The sequence below is a fragment of the Malaclemys terrapin genome, chromosome 6 (assembly GCF_027887155.1).
Source record: "Malaclemys terrapin pileata isolate rMalTer1 chromosome 6, rMalTer1.hap1, whole genome shotgun sequence".
Taxonomy (NCBI): Eukaryota; Metazoa; Chordata; order Testudines; family Emydidae; genus Malaclemys; species Malaclemys terrapin.
The window spans coordinates 16,092,915-16,115,558 of record NC_071510.1 but is presented as its reverse complement, the minus strand read 5'-3'; the positions used below and the strand labels follow the sequence as shown (position 1 = coordinate 16,115,558).

Below are 22,644 nucleotides of genomic sequence, written 5' to 3'. Positions count from 1 at the left end.
TTGACTCATTCTCTGTAGGCAACCCACCCTCCCCCTTTGATCACAACTTGCTTTCAAAGGAAATAAAGTCACTATCATTTAAAAATCATGTTTCTTTATTAATTGATTATAAAAAGAGGGAGAGAACTGACAAGGTAGCCCGGGGAGGGGGGTTGGGAGGAGGATCGGAGGGAAGGAAAAGGCCACTAAAAAAAAGGTTAAAATAATGACAGCCTTTTGCTTGGGCTGTCCACTGGGGTGGAATGGGAGGGTGCACGGAACCTCACTTCCCCCCCTCCCCCCGCGTTCTTACACGTCTGGGTGAGGAGGCTATGGAACATGGGGAGGGGGGTTATACAGGGGCTGTAGCGCCAGTCTGTGATCCTGCTGCCATTCCTGAAGCTCCACCAGATGTCGGAGCATGTCTGTTTGCTCACGTAGCAGCCCCAGCGTTGCATCCTGCCTCCTCTGATCTTCCTGCCACCACCTCTGATCTCGAGTGTCTCTCCTCTCATCACGTTGGTCCCTCCTGTCCTCACGTTCACTGGCATCTTTCCTATACTTTGAAACCGTGTCCTTCCACTCATTCAGATGAGCTCTTTCATTGCAGGTGGATTCCAAGATTTCCACGAACATCTCATCTCACGTCCTCTTTTTCCGACGCCTTATCTGAGATAGCTTTCGGGACGGAGGAGGGAGACTTGAAAAATTTGCAGATCCTGGAGGGAGGGAGGGGGAAAAAGGAGAGAATTTTTTAAAAAGATACATTTTACAGAACAATGCTTATACTCTTTCACGGTGAACAACACTATTCACATTACATAGCACATGTAATTTCTGTGCAAGGTCGCATTTTGCCTCTTAATATTGAGTGCCTGTGGCTTTGCTGCTAGAGATCACAGATGCAGGTGTGGGCAACAGAATTCGGCTTGCATGCGGCCATGGTAAGCCATTGTCTTTCGGCTTCTGCATCCTCCTTTCCCACATACCAAGCAAAGCCTGTTGAGTGCTGCGGTTTTCCTGTTAACCTTCAGCAGCAGAAAACAAACTAACTCCCTCCTCCCCCAATCCAATTCTCTGGGATGATCGCTTTATCCCTCCTCCCCCGCCATGTGGCTGGTATCAGGGAAGATCCCTGCTAGCCACACATGAAAAGCTTAGCACCAATCCCGCCCCTCCCCGCTTGGCTTACTACAGGGAAGGATTTCTTTTCAGCCACAGGCAAACAGTCCAGTAGGAAGGGCCACCTCTGTCCCCTTAATTAAATTCCCATATTTCAACCAGGTTACCATGAGCGATATCACTCTCCTGAGGATTACACAGTGAGATAAAGAACGGATGTTGCTTGAATGCCAGCAAACACCGGGACCATACGCTGCCAGGCTTTGTCATGCAATGATACCAGATTACCTGCTACTAGCATGGCGTGGTCAAGTGTTCTACCATGGAGGACGGAATAAGGCTGCACTGCCCAGAAACCTTCTGCAAAGGCTTTTGGAGTACCTCCAGGAGAGCTTCATGGAGATGTCCCTGGAGGATTTCCGCTCCATCCCCAGACACGTTAACAGACTTTTCTAGTAGCTGTACTGGCCGCAAATGCATCCCAAGTCCTCAGGGCAAATTAATCATTAAACGCTTGCTTTTAAACCATGTTTTATATTTTAAAAGGTAAACTCACCTGAGGTCCCTTCCATGGGGTCATGGTCTTGGGTGCTGGCCTGGGAGGCTTGGGAGGGTACTTCAGTCAGGCTGAGAGAAAGATCCTGGCTGTGGGGGAGAACGGAGTGCTGTGTGCTCTCCGCAAGCTCGTCATCCTCCTCTTCCCCGTCCGCAGAATCCTCAGGTGTGGCTGATGAGATTACCCCCGCCTCGGAATCCACGGTCAGAGGTGAGGTAGTGGTGGCGGCCCCCCCTAGAATTGCATGCAGCTCAGCGTAGAAGCGGCATGTCTGCGGCTCTGACCCGGAGCGACCGTTTGCCTCCTTTGTTTTCTGATAGGCTTGTCTAAGCTCCTTGACTTTCACGCAGCACTACTCTGAGTACCTATTGTGGCCTCTCTCCATCATGCCCTTGGAGATTTTTTCAAAAGTTTTGGCATTTTGTCTTTTCGAATGAAGTTCTGCTAGCACTGAATCCTCTCCCCATATAGCGATCAGATTCAGTACCTCCCGTACGGTCCATGCTGGTGCTCTTTTTCGATTATCGGCCTGCATGGTTACCTATGCCGATGAGCTCTCTGTGGTCACCTGTGCTCTCCTGTGCTGTGCAAACAGGAAATGAAATTCAGATGTTTGCGGGGCTTTTCCTGTCTACCTGGCCAGTGCATCAGAGTTCAGATTGTGACCGCTCTGGACAGCAATGGTGCACTGTGGGATAGCTCCTGGAGGCCAATACCATTGAATTGCGGCCACACTAACCCTAATTTGAAATGACAATATCGATTTTGGCGCTACTCCGCTCGTCGGGGAGGAGTACAGAAATCGATTTTAAGAGTCCTTTATTTCGAAATAAATGGCTTCGTTGTGTGGACGGGTGCAGGGTTAATTCGATGTAACGCTGCTAAATTCAGATTAAACTCAGTGTAGACCAAGCCTACAAAAACTCTTCCATTAAACCAGCAGTGAAACAAAACAGCAAAGTGCGACAGTGCAGGCCACCATGCAAGGGGCAGGGGGGCCTTAAAGTCAGGCGAGGTATGTCTTGTCTCTGCTCTGCCTTTTCCGGTTCGTGGGCATTCTGGCGCTTAGTGCTGAGACTGTGAAAGATACCAGGAGCAATAGAGGGCTCAAAAGAGCTGTGGTCCCAGGTACCACTGTTCTCAGTGCCCTGAGCTGGGCTCTGGGAGGGGAATGGCATCCAGGAGTACAGCAGGGAAGAGGAAGAGTTGTTCCCAATAGCCTACGGGCTGCATAGCATGGCTGGCTGCTGCCCTAATAGTAGGATGTGCTGCTACCCGGCATTTTCACTTTATATTGCCTCCAGGAGTTGCCTCTGCATCTCCCGGTCTTTTTCCATACTATCTTTGGCCATGGTAATGCTTTCCCTGGCAACTGCCACACTGTCCTTTGCCACTGCAATGATCTCCACAGAGAGCTCGTCAGATTTCCCTCTGTCCTCAGATGGGCTCCAGCTTTCCGTATTTTGGAGGGGGGCTGGGGTCTTTGACCCCAAACATTTAATCACAAATCTTCTGTTTTCTCTCCCTCAGGTTTGGCAGCCACTTGGCCATTGATAAGGGCCCTGTCGTTGAGGGTCTGGCCAGTGCAGGTGCTGTAGGGGTATATAAAAAATAACAACTGTTATTCATGTTCTTGGGAGGCTGATAGCTTTTTTTTTTTTTTTTTTTTTTCCCCCTTACATGCATTTTTGGCTTTACCTCACTGAGATTCTTCCCAGTCTTGGGAAAGCTTTGAGATAAGTGGTGTGTGCATTGGGAGTTTTGTCTGTGCAATATCTGCTGTGTGGCTTTGCTGTTGTGCCTGGGAGGTTGGGGGTGGAGATAGGGTTGGGAATTACATTCCCAGTCTGGCTTTGAAGTTTTGCTATCCCTTGGAGATACTTATACGGTGTTGGAGGGGTTAGCAGAGTTAATGGGGGGAAATCTAGGTAGTAATTCCTTTTAGACTGTCCTAACTCTGGATGACGATACACTGAGATTGATGACTAGGAGTCACAGAACAGCCTTATTCAAAAAGCAAAGGGCAAACCAGCGAGAGACACTGTGATACACCTATTTTCCCCAATACTAATTTCCCCCTACTGTTACTCACATCTTCGTGTCAACTGTCTGAAATGGACCATTCTCATTACCACTTCAAAAGTGATCTTTCCTCCCTTTGTATCCTGCTGTTAAGTGAATTGTCTCGTTAGACTGACCTCACACTTGGTAAGGCAACTCCCATCCTTTCATGTATTTATACCTGCTCCTGTATTTTCCACTTCATGCATCTGATGAAGTGGGTTCTAGCCCACGAAAGCTTATGCCCAAATAAATGTTAGTCTCGAAGGTGCCACAAGGACTCCTCGCTGTTTTTGCTGATACAGACTAACAGAGCTACCACTCTGAAAACGGTGACGTTCTTCACCAAGATGGTCCCCCCCAGTATTGCAGGAGTAGAAGGGAGTTACCAGCTATGCCAGTGAATAAGACCAGGCAGCAATTCCTCATAATCTTCAAACAAAAACTGAACAATTTCTCAGCATTAGATTTTGCTTTATCTCCTCTGCAGCCACATTTAAATCGCAAAGAAAGATAGATACAGATCTGCAATGATTGCCTGAAGCACAGTGTTACCATCTGCAAGAATGTATGTTACAGGGCATGTATAGGAGCGCTGTACTCTCTGTGGCTTTACATGTAGTCAGAATGCTAACGTGATGTTCTGTAACTCGGGGAAACACCCTGCTCCCCCATATTCATCCTTATAATAGGATTGTGTGGTATCCAATGCAAAGTTTGTCATGTCGGGTGTCTTTGGAAGGCTCATGATGTAATGAACATTGTTGTTATAGTGATGTTATAGGTTGTAATTTCATGTATATAGTTCTGATGGTGAAAATGTGTCTTCATGGCTTAAAGTAAGCCCAGGCAAAAACTCTCCAGAAGGAGAGGGGCAGTTCACACCTCATCAGGGCATGTCTAGGACAAACCCAGACCAGCCTGACAGGAACAAAAGACACTGGCCTAGGCAGCAACAAAGTGGAAGGTGATCAGGAACAGTCAACGTGGATTTGCCAAGGGCAAGTCATGCCTGACCAACCTGATTGCCTTCTATGAGCTAACTGGCTCTGTGGATATGGGGAAGCAGTGATTGTGATATATCTTGACTTTAGCAAAGCTTTTGATACGGTCTCCCTCGGGAGGGGTGGGGGGGAAGCTACTGGAAGACTGCCAAAGTAGTTCGCAGCAGCATTGTATACACACAAATGATAGAACAGACTAACTCGCTTTGCAGCACAGTTAGTTCACTTTGAAAGAGAATGCCATCGTTTGTGATAAATGCAGAGTTGGTGCACTACCATGAATTTTGTTGTGTGTAGATAAGTCTTTTAAAAGTGGATTAACTCACAAAGCTGCAGATTAACCACACTGTATAGACAAGTCTTTAGTGCCCACTGTGGGTTTTGACGAGGTGCGGACCTCTGCCTGCTAAAGCAAGTCAATGAACACTGCTGGAAGCCAATACTTGGTATATAGCATGCTGTGTGGCAAATGTCTGTCTGGTAGCTGTTACAGAGGTGGTTGTATTTCAGTGTTAAAGTGGTTGTATGTACAAACTGTGTGTTTGTGAAGCATTTTAGGTTGAAAAATACTGTATGAATGAAAGAATAACAGATATTTGCATTTATGCGGCACTTTCATTCTAAAAAGTTTTTCTAATCCAGTGATAACCTCTGTCAGTGCAGTCTCCCTTCCCGTTTACAAAATAATTTGTCCTGACCCAATCTCATGAGAGCACCAGTGCCATCAATTTCCTATCAGTAGCGCCACCAGTGAAGGGACAATATTGCCACTAGAATACTGCAGTTGATAATGACTAAATGTAAATGAGGGAGTTGAGTTGTAAATGCACCAGGTACATGCTCATATTTAATTGCACCTAGTGGAAAGTGAAAAGGAGACTAAATAAATGAACCATGTGAACCAATACAAGATTCCAACAATCTATGGAAGCTCATTGGATGTAGGAAAGGACAATACTCTGTCAGGGGAGTATCTCTCTCTAACAAACTGGTCCACAGACTAGAAAAGCTGCAGAACCCCTACAATCTGTTATTGGCTTCTTACTTACCCCATGGGAATCTTTTTCACTTCAAATAGGTTAAGACGGTGTTCTAAAGATATGTCTGTCTAGGTATGTATATGGTCCCATACGCCCTACTATCTGAGGACCCCACAACCATTAATGGAGTATTTATTTCTATAGTATTTGGGGAAACTGAGTCACAGACAGCTTTAAATGACTTGCTCAAGTTCACAGGGTAGCTGTAACAGAGCTAGGAACTGGATTTAGGTGGTATAGGTTCAAGTCCCGTGGCCAACCATCCATCTTTCACAACAAAACATTTTCGGGTGACAATAGTAGTGCTCATGCCTCTAAAGGGGAAGGCGTTAAGGGGGCCTGAAACTTGTTCCCTCCTCTCCCCCGAGCTGGGCGTCATTTCTCCACACCGTGTTTCCAATGAGCGTGGCACTCCTGGTATCCGGATTCATCCCCCAGCGCCTGCCTGCGCCGCTGCACGCCAGACATATGGGATCAATCAGGGCTCTCGGTGCCGCTGCGTTTGCTTTGGGAATGCGGACAGGCTGAGCGCGCTGGGGGCTCTGGTGCCCTGGAATCCAGTCAGCAGCAACTGGAGCCCAGGGGAGGGGAGAGCCGGGAGAAGAGCCGCTGATCTCGCCTGCCCCCTTCCCTTCCACCCCGCAGTAGGCGGCGAGAGGCAGCGAGCGAGCACCGACGGGGACCCGTCCCTTTGCAGCCGCGAGTGCCAGAGACCGGGGCTGCCGCGCGTCCTGCTGTGAATGGGGCAGAGCGCCGGGAGCTGATCCCCGGCCAGGGCGCGGCGCCCGGAGCCGAGCGCGGAGTCCCCGCCGGCTGCGCTCTGCCCGGGGCGGGGGCCCGGACCATGTGGCCCCTGCTGGCTCTCTGCTGCTGGGGGGGCCTGGCGCTGGGCTGGGCGGGCGCTCCGCAGCCCCCGCTCAACTTCACCGCCCTCGCCCTGGCCGCCTCGCGGGTGGCCCTGCAGCCGCCGCCGCCGCCGGACACCACGGCCGCCAAGGTGGAGAGGCTGGGCCGCTCCTTCAAGCGCCAGGTGCGGCGGCTGCGGGAGCGCAGCGGGCGGCTGGAGCTGGTCTTCCTGGTGGACGAGTCCTCGAGCGTGGGGCCCGCCAACTTCCTCAGCGAGCTGCGCTTCGTCAAGAAGCTGCTCTCCGACTTCCCCGTGGTGCCGGCCGCCACGCGCGTGGCCATCGTCACCTTCTCCTCCAAGAGCAACGTGGTGCCGCGCGTGGACTACATCTCCCAGCGCCGGGCGCGCCAGCACAAGTGCGCGCTGCTCAGCCGCGAGATCCCGGCCATCGCCTACCGCGGCGGCGGCACCTACACCAAGGGCGCCTTCCAGCAGGCGGCGGTAAGGGACCGGGCACCCACCCCTTGGGCACACAGCCCCCGGGCACACACCCCCTGAGCGCACAGCCAGCGGGCACACACCTACTGGGCACCCATCCCCTGGGCGCACAGCCACCGGGCACACACCTACCAGGCACCCACCCCTTGGGCACACAGCCCCCGGGCACACACACCCTGAGCGCACAGCTCCCGAGCACACACCTACTGGGCACCCATCCCCTGGGCGCACAGCCACCGGGCACACACCTACCAGGCACACACCCCCTGAGCACACAGCCACCGGGCACACACCTACCAGGCACCCACCCCCTGGGCGCACAGCCACCGGGCACACACCTACCAGGCACCCACTCACCTGGGTGTGCACCTACCCTCTGGGCAGACAGCCCCTGGGCACACACCTACCAGGCACACACCCCTTGGGCACACAGTCCCCGGGCACACACCTACTGGGCACCCATCCCCTGGGCGCACAGCCAGTGGGCACACGCCTACCAGGCACCCACCCCTTGGGCACACAGCCCCCGGGCACACACCCCCTGAGCGCACAGCCCCCAGGCACACACCTACTGGGCACCCATCCCCTGGGCGCACAGCCACCGGGCACACACCTATCAGGCACACACCCCCTGGGCACACAGCCACCGGGCACACACCTACCAGGCACACACCCCCTGAGCGCACAGCCACCGGGCACCCACCTACCGGGCATACACCCACGGGCGCACAGCCACCAGGCACACACCTACCAGGCACACACCCCCTGGGCCCACAGCCACCAGGCACACACCTACCAGGCACACACCCCCTGAGCACACAGCCACCGGGCACACACCTACCAGGCACCCACCCCCTGAGCGCACAGCCACCGGGCACACACCTATCAGGCACCCACCCCCTGGGCGCACAGCCACCGGGCACACACCTGCCAGGCACCCACCCCCTGAGCGCACAGCCACCGGGCACACACCGATCAGGCACCCACCCTCTGAGCGCACAGCCAGTGGGCACACACCTACCAGGCACCCACCCCTTGAGCGCACAGCCAGTGGGCACACACCTACCAGGCACCCACCCCTTGAGCGCATAGCCACTGGGCACACACCTACCAGGCACCCTCCCTCCCCCGAGCACACAGCCACCGGGCACACACCTACCAGGCACCCACCTCCTGAGCACCTAGCCAGCGGGCACACACCCCCTCAGCGCACAGCCATCGGGCACACACCTACCAGGCACCCACCCCCTGAGCGCACAGCCACCGGGCACACACCTACCAGGCACCCACCCCCTGAGCGCACAGCCACCGGGCACACACCTACCAGGCACCCACTCACCTGGGTGTGCACCTACCCTCTGGGCAGACAGCCCCTGGGCACACACCTACCAGGCACACACCCCTTGGGCACACAGCCCCCGGGCACACACCTACCGGTCACCCATCCCCTGGGCGCACAGCCAGTGGGCACACACCTACCAGGCACCCACCCTGTGAGCACACAGCCAGCGGGCGCCCACTCACCTGTGCACGCACACCCACCAGGCCCACACCTACCTGTGTGCACCCCCACTAGACACACATATATCCACCCACCTGGACACATATCTTCTGGGCACACCCACCTTCAATGTGTACACACCTGTACACACTGCAGACAGTATATTCAATATAAACTCATTGGAGGTTGTATACAGTATACACAAATACAGTACATTATGCACATCCACACCCTAAGAAATCTACGAAATCTACCATCACTTAACATAGGTACATGTTTTCTTCCTCACTAGATGCTGTTCATGTGTTGTTATACATAGAACTCATTTATTCTTATGTAAAATAGAACTTGTTCATATAACACGTCATGTTTGTAAACTATCTAAAATGTTATGGATGAAATCTTTGACCCACTAAAGTGAATGGCAAAACTCTCATGGACTTCAGTAGGGCTAGGATTTCCCGTCTGCGTGCACACACGAGTGAGTATGGGTGATATATATACCCACAATGACAGTAATTCTGAACTCATTTAGGACTAATTACTATGTGGTTTCCACAAGTATGGATGTCTCTGTGTGTATAAACTCATTGATTTGAAGCATGTGCATTCATTTGTGTAAGGGGCTCTGGACCATCACTGGGGCTCATAGACACTACTGTAACATAAATAATACAGTATACTGTGTAGATAATATCCATAATTACATATATCTACATATGTATATTAACATTTACACATACATCTATCTGATTTTCTGTTATGTTGAAGTACACATCATGAGTAAAATTTTCAAAAGCACCTAACTGAGCACCTTAGGCTTCTAAGTCCCATTTAGGAGGTGACTTAAGCATCTAAGGATACATCTATACTGGGAAAAAAAAATCCCACCGAGCAGTGACTCTCAGAGTCCGAGTCAACTGACTCACTCTACAGAGTGAAAAATAGCTGTGTGGACATTCCCTCTTGGGCTGGTTCCCGAAATCTGAGACCCTCCTACCTCACCGGGCACCCACCTACTGGGTGCACACCCGTGCACACAGCCACCAGGCTCACACCTACTGGACATCCACCTGTATGCATACCCACCCATACAACTGCCACAGTGTGTTTTTATTTGTTTTGCAGTGTAGAAGTATGCTAAGTGCCTAAGTTGTCTAAGTAATTTTTGAAAATGGGACTTGGATGCTCTGAAGAATTTATCCTATCCCTATATCTGTCTAGATACACAAAGCAAAACATATTTCTATACTGTATGTAGGTAAACATTTTAATTATTGAAGAGCAGGTAAGACTTAATAGCTTCTCTATTTCCTGTACCTGAGTTTTTGACAGATTATCTAAATAGATCATTAGTGATTTCAGTAGGAATTTTGCTTTAATAGGAAATGAATAAGGATTTGACCCAGTGTGGGGCTCAGGACTGACAGGTTAAATTATTCCCTCCTTCTGCTCCCCATATTTGATAATAGAATATGATGTTCACTTTCTAGTGTGCCTTAGTGTTGTATATGGAAATCACACTTTAAAAAGAAATCCACACGGTAATTCTGTGGTTGTGAAATTAAGCTGTTATAGGCTCAATATCATGAGAATTTTCTTAAAAGTTTAAAGAATTAATCTTGAAGTAATTGTGTTATAAACAAAATTTAAGTACGTTACAACTCCATAGAAATCATGTAGTACGTTTTCCTTGACGTGTAATCCTGACTAAATCGACTTTTAAAAACAAGCAAGGTTAGACATAGATGATTTAGTTGTACAAGCACAGCTAAATAATGTATCCCATGGGCATAATAGTATTGCTGTCACCTACGTTTTCTTTATTAGGATTTGATAAGTTGGGAAGTATCACTTCATGTTCTGGCAGTGTATTGAGAAGGAATGATATTTCTACATTTCACTGAATTAGTAGCTTCCCCTCTCTCAGTTAAAAAAGGAGGTACTGCGCTGAGGTCCTGTATTGTACGTCTTCTTTCTGTCAGACAAATTACAACTTTGGGAATACTCTCCTTTCTAAGAACTTGAAAAAGAAGACTTTACTATGTTTAGAATACCACTGTTGAAGTGAACTTAGCAAAATACACATCAGTGTAACAAGCAGCTTTCTTTTCTTCCTCTGAACTATTGTGCTCCTGTCATCTATTTTTAACTGCTTTTTCTTATAGCTATGATTTTTTTTGTCTTTCTTTTTTTCCACTTGTTGGCCCCATTTCTTCTGTTCCCAATAAGTTGAATGAAAATGAAATCCAGAATCCTCATTTTCTTTTCCAATTTGCAGAGTATATTAAACAAATAGAACCAAGAGCCCTGGAAATAATTAATGAGTCCCAGGTAAACCATTCCAGGCTCCTAGTAATAGTTACAAGTCGTGTGTGGTATTATGTGTACATACTTTAGATTAGAAGATAAACGAACCATGGCATGACATAATTGTCACTAACACCAACAAGTACAGTAACTGAAGCATTGCTTTAGAATGCCCTGTAAGGAGTGTTGCACCTTTTAATATACTGTATGTTGTGTAATGCTGCATCCGCAGATGCTGACTCTTCCTCATTCAAAAAGTGAAAGGGTTCTCTACCGCTCTTTAGCACTATCTGTGGAGGGATCTTTGGAAGATGGTTACTGCAGAGTTGTCTCTCTGCAGTGCTATCCTCCTGCATGTTTACCAGGACGTAAGAAACCTCGCAGATGGAGGACTCAACCTTCTAGACATATGGAAATATGAAAAATGTGTATTAGCACAAGCCACCAGTGAGGTCCTGGGACAAAGCCCTGGTGAGAAGTTCAGCCCCTATCATCATCCTCAGTTGCTGGGACTTCCATTAAAGTGCTGTTCATGGATCCTGTTCCTTATTTCCCAGGTCTCTGGCTGGTGGGTCTTGCCCACGTGCTCAGGGTCTAACTGATTGCCATATTTGGGGTCAGGAAGAAATTTCCCCCCGGGTCAGATTGGCAGAGACCCTGGAGGGTTTTCACCTTCCTCTGCAGTGTGGGTCTCGGGTCACTTTCAGGTTTAAACTAGTGTTTAAATGCTGGGTTCTCTGTAACTTGAAGTCTTTAAATCGTGATTTGAGGATGTCAGTAACTCAGCTGGAGATTCTGGGTCTGTTACAAGAGTGGGCGAGTGAGGTTCAGTGGCCTGCTATGTGCAGGAGATCAGACGACATGATCATGATGGTTCCTTCTGGCCTTAAAGTCTTTGAGTCTGAGTCTATTTCATATCAGCACTTATCTAGCAGGGATTTGGTACATTTGAAGAGCCATACCCTCTAGATGCTGAAAGGGCCCAAGAGCCTCTTGATGCTACTTCGTCAAGCAGTCACCATGTGAAACTGAGGTGAATCTAGCCTGTGATAGAAATAACCAGAGTCTTGTTGATTTCACTTGATAACACTTTGGGCATCCAGAGAGGGAGGTACTGAAGCTGACAGTGACTGCAGACAGATAACACCATCATGTTACATTCACTTCACTTTCAGAAGGTGTTCTTTGCAACTGGATGGGCTAGAAACTTCTTTTATGTTTTAAATGATAGTGTAAAATCTGAAGGAAAAGGCGATTTAGACTGCCGTATTTGCCAGGGAAACCTTTCCCCGGATGAGAGGATTTTTCAAACTTAGCTTTTGACAATCATCTTTGATAGTATTCAGTTTTTGTTTTTTTATTGAGATACGTTTCAAGTTGTGTTGATGTAACCACATTCCATACTCTGATAATCTATTTTACGAAAATATAGTTTCTAAATCTTAAAACATTTTCTAGACAACACAACCTTCCTGACTCTCAATAACCCAAATTTAGATGAATAAATCTAAAGATACAGTTTAAATATTAGAATCCGAATACTTGGGTACATCACTCATGAAAAATTAAACCGCTCCTGATATGTTAACCATGTGAAAGTGTCAGAGGTGTATTTTCTTCTCATTGTGCATACATAGAAACGTTAATGGAAGCTAACCACATGCGATGAAGGGAGCGCTGACGCTCAAGGAAAGAGTGCTTCCTTTTTGTCAGTTTTAAGCAGTGAACAATTTGTGATCATTTTTGTTTGTTTTGAAGTTACGCTGCAAAGATTTATTTATAGAAAATAGTGTGAGCAATTAATCATTACGGATAAAACATTCTGAAGTTATGGATTAATTGAAAGATTAACTGGCAGTAGCCTCTTGAGAAATCATTCACTAAAAATAGTGATAGCCACAGGTGTGTTTTTTTTTTCTCTGCACATGAAAGTGCAATTAATTACTGTCTAAAATGGAAGAAAGAACTATAGCTGTGCACTCTTGCTGAGTTAAAGTAAGAGTTAATGTAAAGGTAGACTTTAAAAGGCAGGTCAAACTATTACAAGGGGCATTGTACAACATTAGTTAAGAGAGTTATTTAGATGTATTTTATGCTACTAACTATTAAATTAAAAAAGGTCAGATCCTCAGCTGTGGTCAATCAGCATAGCTCCCTTGACTTCAACGACGATATGCAGCTTTGCACCAGTTGAAGATCTGGCCCAAAATCTGCAGAATTAGACAACACACCCTATCTATTTCTAAATGCATCTGGTCTTTTTCTTTTTTTTTTTAATGGCTTTTATCTTCTAATCTGATCTTGATAGTGTATAACAAGCCAGTATGTCAAATTCAGTGTTCTGTTGTTACCCAATTAACAAACATGACAAACAGTGGTTTACAAAAGAATGTAAGCACATTTATTAGAGTAAACTATTTTAATGCTTATTTAGTGTTTGTTTAAATAAGTTATGTTGCTTTTGTTTCTTCTTGATGTCAAAAGCATAAACTGACAGAGTGCAGAATTATTATCCATTGGGCTATCCTTGATGATCAGATTTCAATTTTAGCACATTTTAAAGATAATTCTTTTCCAGTTTAGTTTCAGATATTTTGTATTGTATTTTTAAAATGCAGTTCTGCTCTGAAAATTGACTACGTAAAAAATGGCGCACTCTGATTCATCAGATCTACTCCCTGTGTGCATTTAGAGTCATATTTGTGGACTTTATTGACAACAGATGAGTAATCTAATTTTTATTCCTGCAGAATTGACATAGCTAATGTAGAATGAGCAGCGGATTCTTTTCCATCTTGTGCATCATCAACAGGATGTTCACTAAAACCTCCCATCGGTTACAACTGTGCAAACTCTCTGAAGGCTGCACAGGTCTCACTGTGGGCCTCACTTGGCTAGTAGAATGTCTTATGATGGTTGTGATAGAAAAAGTTGGAGAGAACCCAGCTTAACTCTAAGATCCCAGGTTGAGATTGCAGGGCTGGCAGTTTACAAGTAAACAAATATGTATCTTTTAAAACTGAGCAAATTTTATATGGAATCCTTGAGAGACAATACGCAAGGAACCCTACAATGTGCCCATAATGCCACTATTACAGAGTCACTTTTCAGAATACAACCACCCTTGAAGTTAATTTAGTGCTGTGATTGAGAGCCCTGGATACTGACGTTCTCTGTGGTATCTATTCACAAAATAAGTACAGCGTGGTCAGCGGCAGCTCACACCTCTCCACACTATTCATTAATGATCCTAAATACTGCCATGGAGGGGCCAACTCTAGGAGTGAAAGGGTAATTCAGGCTTCATGTCAATTCAGATCTTTAACCTTCCTGCTGAGACTAACAACAAGTGAGCTATTCAGCATCCTTTGTGAGGCCAGACTGTGTCATGTGGACACCCGTTCATTAGGAGTCAGTGTGTTATTGCCCTGATATTCTATATCTATCATACACATTTTATTCAGAAGAAGAAAAATCAAGTATTTAGCATCATCCATTTTTTTTAAAGTTCCTTTTGGTTTGTGAATAACTTAAAATGCCAAAATTTGCATAATACAACAAATATGCAAATTCAGCAGCTGCCCTCCCACACACTTCACATACATTGCAGGGCCAGCCAAATGCTCAGAAGCTTTCCCTTCGGCACATGCAAAACTTGAAGCTGATAGGTGCTTGGCTCACATTGCCTGGTCCTCTCCTAGGGTATGTCTGCACTGGCGCTGGAAGATGTAAATTCCAGCTCGAGGAGACTTGCTCACGCTAGGTCTGATTCAGCTACTCCATAAAAACAGCAGTGTAGCCGTGGTAGCATAAGCTGCTAACTGTCCTGAATACGTACCTATGGTCCCGGTTGGGATTGTACTTGGGGCGGCTAGCTTCTCCCGCCATTCACGCTACTGCGGCTACACTTCTATTTTTAGAACACTAGCTCAATCAGAGCTAGAATGGGTATGTCTCCTCCAGCTGGAATTTACACCTTTTAGCTCTAATGTCAACATGCCAGCTACGTCTACGCTGCGGTCTGGGTTGTGATTATAACACATGTAGAGACATCTGAGCTAACTGTAATCTAACTAGCTCAGATACCAGGAGCATTGAAGCTGTAGCAGCCCAGTTTTCAGTGCAGGCTAGCTGGCAGAGTAAGTAACCAGGGCCCCAGGTGGGCTGGAGCAGTCTACACTGAGGCTGTATTGTTGTGATTTCACTACTATCGGTACCCAAGCTTGCTAAATTAAGTGATCTCAGATATTCCTATGCATACTGCAGTCACATCCCCTGGTTGCAGTGCAGATATACTCGTAGACCAGGCAAACTGAGTTGAGTGTCTATGGGTACGTGTGCATAGCAAAAACCCCCACCTGGCGGCAGGTCTCAGCGCCCTGGTCAATTGACCGGGTGCTCATGCTACAGGGCTAAAAATAATGTTCGGGCTCAGACTTTCCTGGCTAAGCTGATTTTCCACCTGCCTTGCACTGCCGGGATAAGGAGTGCTATCTGAACTTCCAGCATTTGAAAATGAGAGATCATTGCAATAAATATCACACCTAAAATGTGTGTTTGGGTTTCTGGAATATTGCCAAAGATTTTAATACACTAGACATCTTGTTGAGGGTATTGGAAATTAGCCATCTAGTTGCCTGATGTTCACTTTTCATGTGTAGTACGGAGTCCTTTCTAGTTTGATCCATCCCATTTGGTCTGTCCAGTGAGCCAGTAACATTCTCATAGAGTTTAAGGCCAGAAGGGACCCTCGTGTTCATGTAGTCTGACCTCCTGCACACTGCAGGCCACAGGACCCACTCTTGTAACAGACCCATAACCTCTGGCTGCGTTACTGAAGTCTTCAAATCTTGATCTCAAGACTTCACGTTACAGAGAATCCACCATTTACTCTAGTTCAACCCAGCAAGTGACCTGTGCCCCATGCTACAGGGGAAGGCGAAAACTCTCCAGGGTCTCTGCCAATCTTACCTGGGGCAATATTTCTTTCCAGCCCCAAATATGATTACAAGCTGAAAACAGTTCAGAAGTGTGTTTTAAGAAGAGATTTGAATGAAGACAGGGAGATGAGATGACATGGAAGAAAGCAGAATGAGGAAAGACAATGCATGTGTAGGGACCCATTTTGGCTGCACATGGTAAGCACGTACTTCTGAAAATTCAGTCATTCAGAATTACTGTAACAACAGGTGTCCGATCAATTGATTAAATCTACATAAGTGATTTGGTTTAACTGAAATAACATCATTGTAATAGAACACTGCAACAGGATTAGCCTGTCCCTCTCTGAAAATAATAGTTGTGCTTGGCTTTTATGTAGTAGCAAGAGCCCATTTCTTATGGCACTGATGTTCTAATCTAGGGGCAATTAGGGCAATGTAACGTCCTTAATTTTGTGCATGCAGCTCTCATTGTGGAAATGTGGAAAAGAAGAAGTGTGTCTGCAATTACGTATTGGAAAGGAATGGTATTCATTAGAGTAAATCTCTCCCTGGATAATGCAGGGAAAAAATCTTGAGAAAAACCAAAATAAAACAGACTTGCCTGATTTCATGTATTCCCACCATTCCTATCCACATGTGTGAAGAGCAGCAGTCTGTCTCAGGTCTTAAAGCAAAATTTCAACCAAAGGTCAGAACCACTAGCTATCAACATTAGCTCCTCTTTTGAATGGGAAAACCCTAAAAGAGTAGAGGATGCATTTCAATGTAACAGCCAAAACAAGTGAGTGAACCAAAAAAAGAAGGGGTAAATCAGGTGATAATACTATGAACTTTTATTGCCTCTTCCATCTAACAGCCTCAGAGCACTTTAACAAACATCATTTGAGGTTCCTGACCGTCTTGTGAGGTTCAGAAGTATTATTCCTAATTCCAGGATGAGTAGCTGAGTCACAGAAAGGTTAGGCTACCCTTCCCCCCCACCACCACCACCATCACCACACACACACACACACACAGGGCAGTGACATTAATGTCTCAATTGACCTCATGATAGGGATTTTGAGACTACTCTGAATTAGGCCAAGGGTTTGTGCATCTTCCTGTTGCTCACAGGTTACAAACTAGATAAACATAAACAAGCTGTCGATACAGAAAGGACAAACGGCTCTGTGGGTTGGTAATGAAATGCAAAGAAGTTATAGCAATCGCTCTCTACAGGGCCGGCTCCAGGCACCAGCCTGGCAAGCAGGTGCTTGGGGCGGCCGCTCCGGAGAGGGGCGGCACGTCCAGGTATTCGGCGGCAATTTGGCGGACGGTCCCTCTCTCCCGCTGGGAGAAAAGGACCTCCCGCCGAATTGCCGCTGCAGATCGCAATCGCGGCTTTTTTTTTTTTTTGGCTGCTTGGGGCGGCCAAAACCCTGGAGCCGGCCCTGGCTCTCTAAAACACTTCACAGTTACTACAGCTGATAGTTGTAGCTCAGTATTTCCTAGGTATTCCCTACACTCCCTTTAAGGAGTCCTGTAAATGTTGGCATAAGGGAATACTGGAAATGCTGGGGTAACATTATTTTGGCATCTAAGATAACACTGAAACTTTTTAAGGACAACCACTCTGCTAGCATGACTCCATCCCAGAATGCCAGGGCCTGAGAGATGTTATCTGATGATTATCTGAGCTGAATTAGTCCAGCTCAGTTCAGTTCCTCGTGGACAGGTGTCTTTATCACAAATGGCATTTTAGTTGGCAGCCTCTCCAAAGGCCAAATATTGAACAGGCACAGACACTGAACTACTCTCTCACTTCAAAGGCAAAGCAAATGATAACAGCTGTTCCTGTGCCGTACCTGTTCAGTGGATACGAAGTCTTCAGTCTTAGATACTGCCAATCCCATACCTTTCACAAACCCTAAATTAATATTAAAAGCATAGAAAGGTAACTAGCCCTGGAATTCTTATAAGAATTATCTGTCCTAACTGCTGAATTTCTAGAACTGGATTTTGTGTACTAACTTTGTTACACAAGACTACATTTTTATAATTCTGAAGGCTATTCCTGGCACAGGGGAGATGGCTAGTCTGCCAGATACTTGTACACACTGAACTGAGACTGAATACACTGCAGATGGTAATAACTTTTTGCTAATGGGAAAAGAATGTTGAATTTTGTCGTAGGAGTAAAAGGATTGTGTGTTGAAACAGTCTAAAGCCTCCAATCAGTGCTTAAAACCTGAAAGAAGGGTAAAGAGAAAAGCTTACTACTGATCCTCTACAATAATTAACCAGCATTGTGACCATTTAATTGTATTTTCGGTTGGTCTCTTATTAAAATTACTTTTCTGTAATTATGATATGGACCACATTTTCAATTAAACAAGTCATTCAGGGCCTAATTTTCAGAAATGCTGAGTATGAAGTCCAGGGCAGCTGTGTGTTTTCAGTGCCTCTGAGAAATAGGTCCTATCCAAATCTCCAGTATAACTCCTGGGTTCTTATGCTCATTCCATAAAAACTCAAGACCTCATCCTGAAAAATACTTGTGCTTAACTTTGCGCGTGTGGGTAACTCCATTGAGTTAAGGGGGACTAGTGACATGAATAAAGTTACTTGGACATAAATGTTTATAGGGTGAGGGGCAGGGTTTGAGTCATTCTTCTTATGTAAATTAAGGTTGAAATGTTTAGAACAAAAGTGGCTTTTACAAGAGTTTTCTGGGAGGGCTGCGGGGAGAGGAAGGTGATACAGATTTTCATTAAATAAAACTGATGAAAAATGTGTGACAAATGTGTGTTAGGAAAAATGTAATCCATTTGGCCTCAGCTCCATCAGTGACCATAGATTAGGGTGAAATTTACCAGAAAACATCCAACAGTTGTAGACCCGCACTAGAATATCAAGCATTCCTTCAAGTAGCCTATATATATATATACACACACACACGCACCTCTACCTCGATATAACGCTGTCCTCGGGAGCCAAAAAATCTTACCACGTTATCAGTGAAACCGCGTTATATCGAACTTGATTTGATCCGCAGGAGCGTGCAGTCCCGCCCCCCCGGAGCGCTGCTTTACCGCGTTATATCTGAATTCGTGTTATATCGGGTGGCGTTATAACGGGGTAGAGGTGTGTGTATATATAGATATAGCTATAGATAGATAAAAATATGATGTGCTTCTACCATGGTAATTAATTTGTGATCTCTGATTTATGAATTCCAAAAGCAGGCATAATCATGCCATAATGCTTCACAAAACATAATTCAACATGGACCTGATCCAAACCCCACCGCAGTCAATCAGAGGCTTTCTACTGATTTTAATGAGTTTTGGATTAGGCCCTGTAAGAGGTAACGACCAGTACACTTGCACCCTCAATCAGTCTGTGATATATGTGTAACTGATATAAGGCCTGATCCTGCTGTCTTTGCTCAGGGAAAACTCTCACTAATGTCATCTCCTACACTGGGTATTACTACTACTTGTTAGCTTTGACATCGGTGTGTTGACAGCAGTATAGCTAGCAGGTGAACTAGCAGGTTCACATTCATTGGGTGATGCAGTGACATTTAAAACAGTAGCGTTAGCGGTGATTGTAGAAGTAAAGTTTTTATTTTTACACACTTAAAAAAAATTGTAATTTTGAGGATTGCCCCCTTGGACGCTTCCAAGTACAGTTTCCCTGAACCATTCCAGTAAAGGAGTTGCAGCTAGCAAGGGATGTGAAGGTAACAAGAAGGGTTTCTCCAGGTATATTGGCAACAAGAAGAAGGTCAGGGAAAGTGTGAGACCCTTACTGAATGGGGGAGGCAACCTAATGACAGTTATGGAAAAAGCTGAAGTACTCAATGCTTTTTTTGCCTCGGTCTTCACAGACAAGGTCAGCTCTCAGACTGTTGCACAGGTCAACACAGTATGGGGAGGAGGTGAGCAGCCCTCAGTGGTGAAAGAACAGGTTAAGGACTATTTAGAAAAGCTGGACATGCACAAGTCCAGGGGGGTCCGGATCTATTGCATCCGAGGGTGCTGAGGGAGTTGGTTGATGTGATTGCAGAGCCATTGGCCGTTATCTTTGAAAACTCGTGGCGATCGGGGGGAGGAGGGGGTCCTGATCAATTGGAAAAGGCAAATATAGTGCCCATCTTTAAAAAAGGGAATAAGGAGAATCCAGGGAACCACAGACTGGTCAGCCTCACCTCAGACCCTGGAAAAATCATGGAGCAGGTCCTCAAGGAATCCATTTTGAAGCACTTGGAGGAGAGGAAAGTGATCAGGAACAGTCAACATGCATTCACAAGGGGCAAGTCATGCCTGACCAAGCTGATTGACTTCTATGATAAGACAATTGGCTCTGTGGATATGGGGAACGTGGTGGACGAGATATACCTTGATTTTAGCAAAGCTTTTGATACGGTCTTCCTCAGTATTCTTGCCAGCAAGTTAAAAAAGTATGGATTGGATGAACGGACTATAAGGTGGATAGAAAGCTGGCTAGATCGTTGGGCTCAATGAGTATCGATCAAGGGCTCGATGTCTAGTTGGCAGCCGGTAACAAGCGGAGTGCCCCAGGGGTCTGTCCTGGGGCTGGTTTTGTTTAACATCTTCATTAATGATCTGGATGATGGGATGGTTTGCACTCTCAGCAAGTTCGCGGATGTCACAAAACTGGTGGGAGAGGTAGATATGCTGGAGGGTAGGGATAGGGTTCAGAGTGACCTGGACAAATTGGAGGATTGGGCTAAAAGAAATCTGATGAGGTTCAACAAGGACAAGTGCAGAGTCCTGCACTTAGGACGGAAGAATCCCATGCACTGCTACAGGCTGGGGGCCGACTGGCTAAGCGGCAGTTCTGCAGAAAAGGACCTGGGGATTACAGTGGACGAGAAGCTGGATATGAGTCAACAGTGTGCCCTTGTTGCCAGCAGTGTGCCCTTTGTATATATTGGGCTGCATTAGTAGGAGCATTGCCAGCAGACTGAAGGAAGTGATTGGAATGGGTTACCTAGGGAGCTGGAGGTTGGAATCGCCATCCTTAGAGGTTTTTAAAGATCAGCTTGACCAAGCCCTGGCTGGGATGATTTAGTTGGTGTTGGTCCTGCTTTGAGCAGGGGGTTGGACTGGATCACCTCCTGAGGTCTCTTCCAACCCTAATCTTCTATGATTCTATGAAAAGTGTTTTAGGGGTGGTACAGTAACCCATTGGAGTCATATCCCGAGAAGGAATGCTGGTGGTTCAGATAAGACGGTATCTCATCCCCAAACATTATGGTGCATGTGTTCTTTGCTTTTTGTTTGCAGATATTTTGCCTGGCAAAAGTTTTATACAGATTCCAATCAAGCAGATTGCAAATGGATAGATTTAAAGCACTAATTTGCAAGATTATGCATATACTATACATCTACTCTTCAAAATGTATTGCAAAATATATTCTGAAAATTAAATGACAGATGTTTCGCAGAGTACTTAAGCAACTGGATGTCATACCTGTGGACAGAGAACATGTCTCAATATTGTAGTTGAAAGATTCAGAATATTTAGTGTAAGACCGAGTGAGTATGTTTAGCACGCTCCAGTGTTTAGGACTCAGTCCCACAGTCCTAACTCAGTCAGAATTGTCACTAACTCCAGTTGGAGTCTTCCTTGAGAAAGGACTGCACTATCCAGCCCTTAGTCAATACAGGAATTGTGTTCCTTCATTTTAATGTGGGTGAGGAAAATAAGGCCTTTGTGACAGGTTCTGCTTCATGGTAGCATTTCCCAGAGGAGAGGACAGGACTCAGCTCTGTCTTTCATGCTACTCCTGCCCAAATAGCAGATGTTACCTACATTGTAGTACACCAAACATGTTAATACATTATCCTGGTGTCAGTCCAAAGAGTTACAGTTTGTGGCTAGGAATCCTGAATGATAGCACAGATTGCTGCCTCGAAGCTATAGACTTGGGACCTTAAATTATTGTCTGAGTGGTTGGCCACACAGATTCCGCTCTTGATGCATGTGCGCTCTGTGCACATGAGATCAGAATCTTTGAGCCAGCTGTGTCCAATGGGCTGCACCTGTGCCCTAGGTACCCTATTGGCCCTGCCAATCAAGGGCATAAAGGGTGGAATGGACTCCGGTGCTTCTGAGTTCCTTTTTAGCACCCATGGCAACAGGACAGAACCTCTGCAGTGCCTGCTTACTCTGTGCACTCTGTTATTTCCTTGGCTTTGTATATATTGACAACATTCTATATAATTTAGTATAGTTGATGTAGTTCTCTTTTTACAGCCATTAGCAAAAAAAAAAAAAAAGCATAGATCAGACAAATTTTAGTTAATCTTGACATCCATACCCTGAGCAGGAGTACTACAGTCGTGACAGAAGTTGAGTCATTAGGATTTAATACCTGACCCTTGTGTGATGCGTTGATGACCATTAATGATGGATGCTCTTGGTGCCCACTGCATATTGGAGTAGGACGTGTCCTGAGGCAATGTCGCTTTTTCTCCAAGCGTACCCAGAGAGCTAGGGAGGCAAGGCTGAAATTTGTCCTGTTAGAGAAGGCTCTGCAAGCCTCCTTGGACTCCGAAAGTAGAACAACACCAATGGCACAGACTTTGGGTCAGTCATTTTTGATTAGTGGCTGGTGAGCCATGATTCTAGTCTGAGCTCCCAGGCCACATTGACTTAGAGGGCCCATTAATCTGCCATTATGTTGGCATTGATGTCTGTCGGGCAGAAATTTTCTGCTACCTAAATGGAATTCTAAAGGCTCCTGGCCTATACCAGGATATCAGGTTTTAA

General features: G+C 46.1%; 1 protein-coding gene across 2 annotated transcripts in view; it reads left to right on the top strand.

Annotated features, from left to right (window-relative positions):
• The first annotated feature begins 6,188 nt into the window (after nucleotides 1-6,188).
• The window catches only part of SVEP1 (sushi, von Willebrand factor type A, EGF and pentraxin domain containing 1), a 163,125-nt gene continuing 146,669 nt past the window's right edge, over nucleotides 6,189-22,644 (top strand). Inside the window, exon 1 of one of the 2 annotated variants that reach the window (XM_054031824.1) lies at nucleotides 6,189-7,110. In XM_054031824.1, coding sequence (XP_053887799.1) covers nucleotides 6,607-7,110 — 504 coding nt within the window. In that variant the 5' untranslated portion in view covers nucleotides 6,189-6,606. Of the gene's footprint in view, nucleotides 7,111-15,993; nucleotides 16,057-22,644 lie in introns of those variants that run through there. The other variant, XM_054031825.1, reaches the window with a different exon arrangement.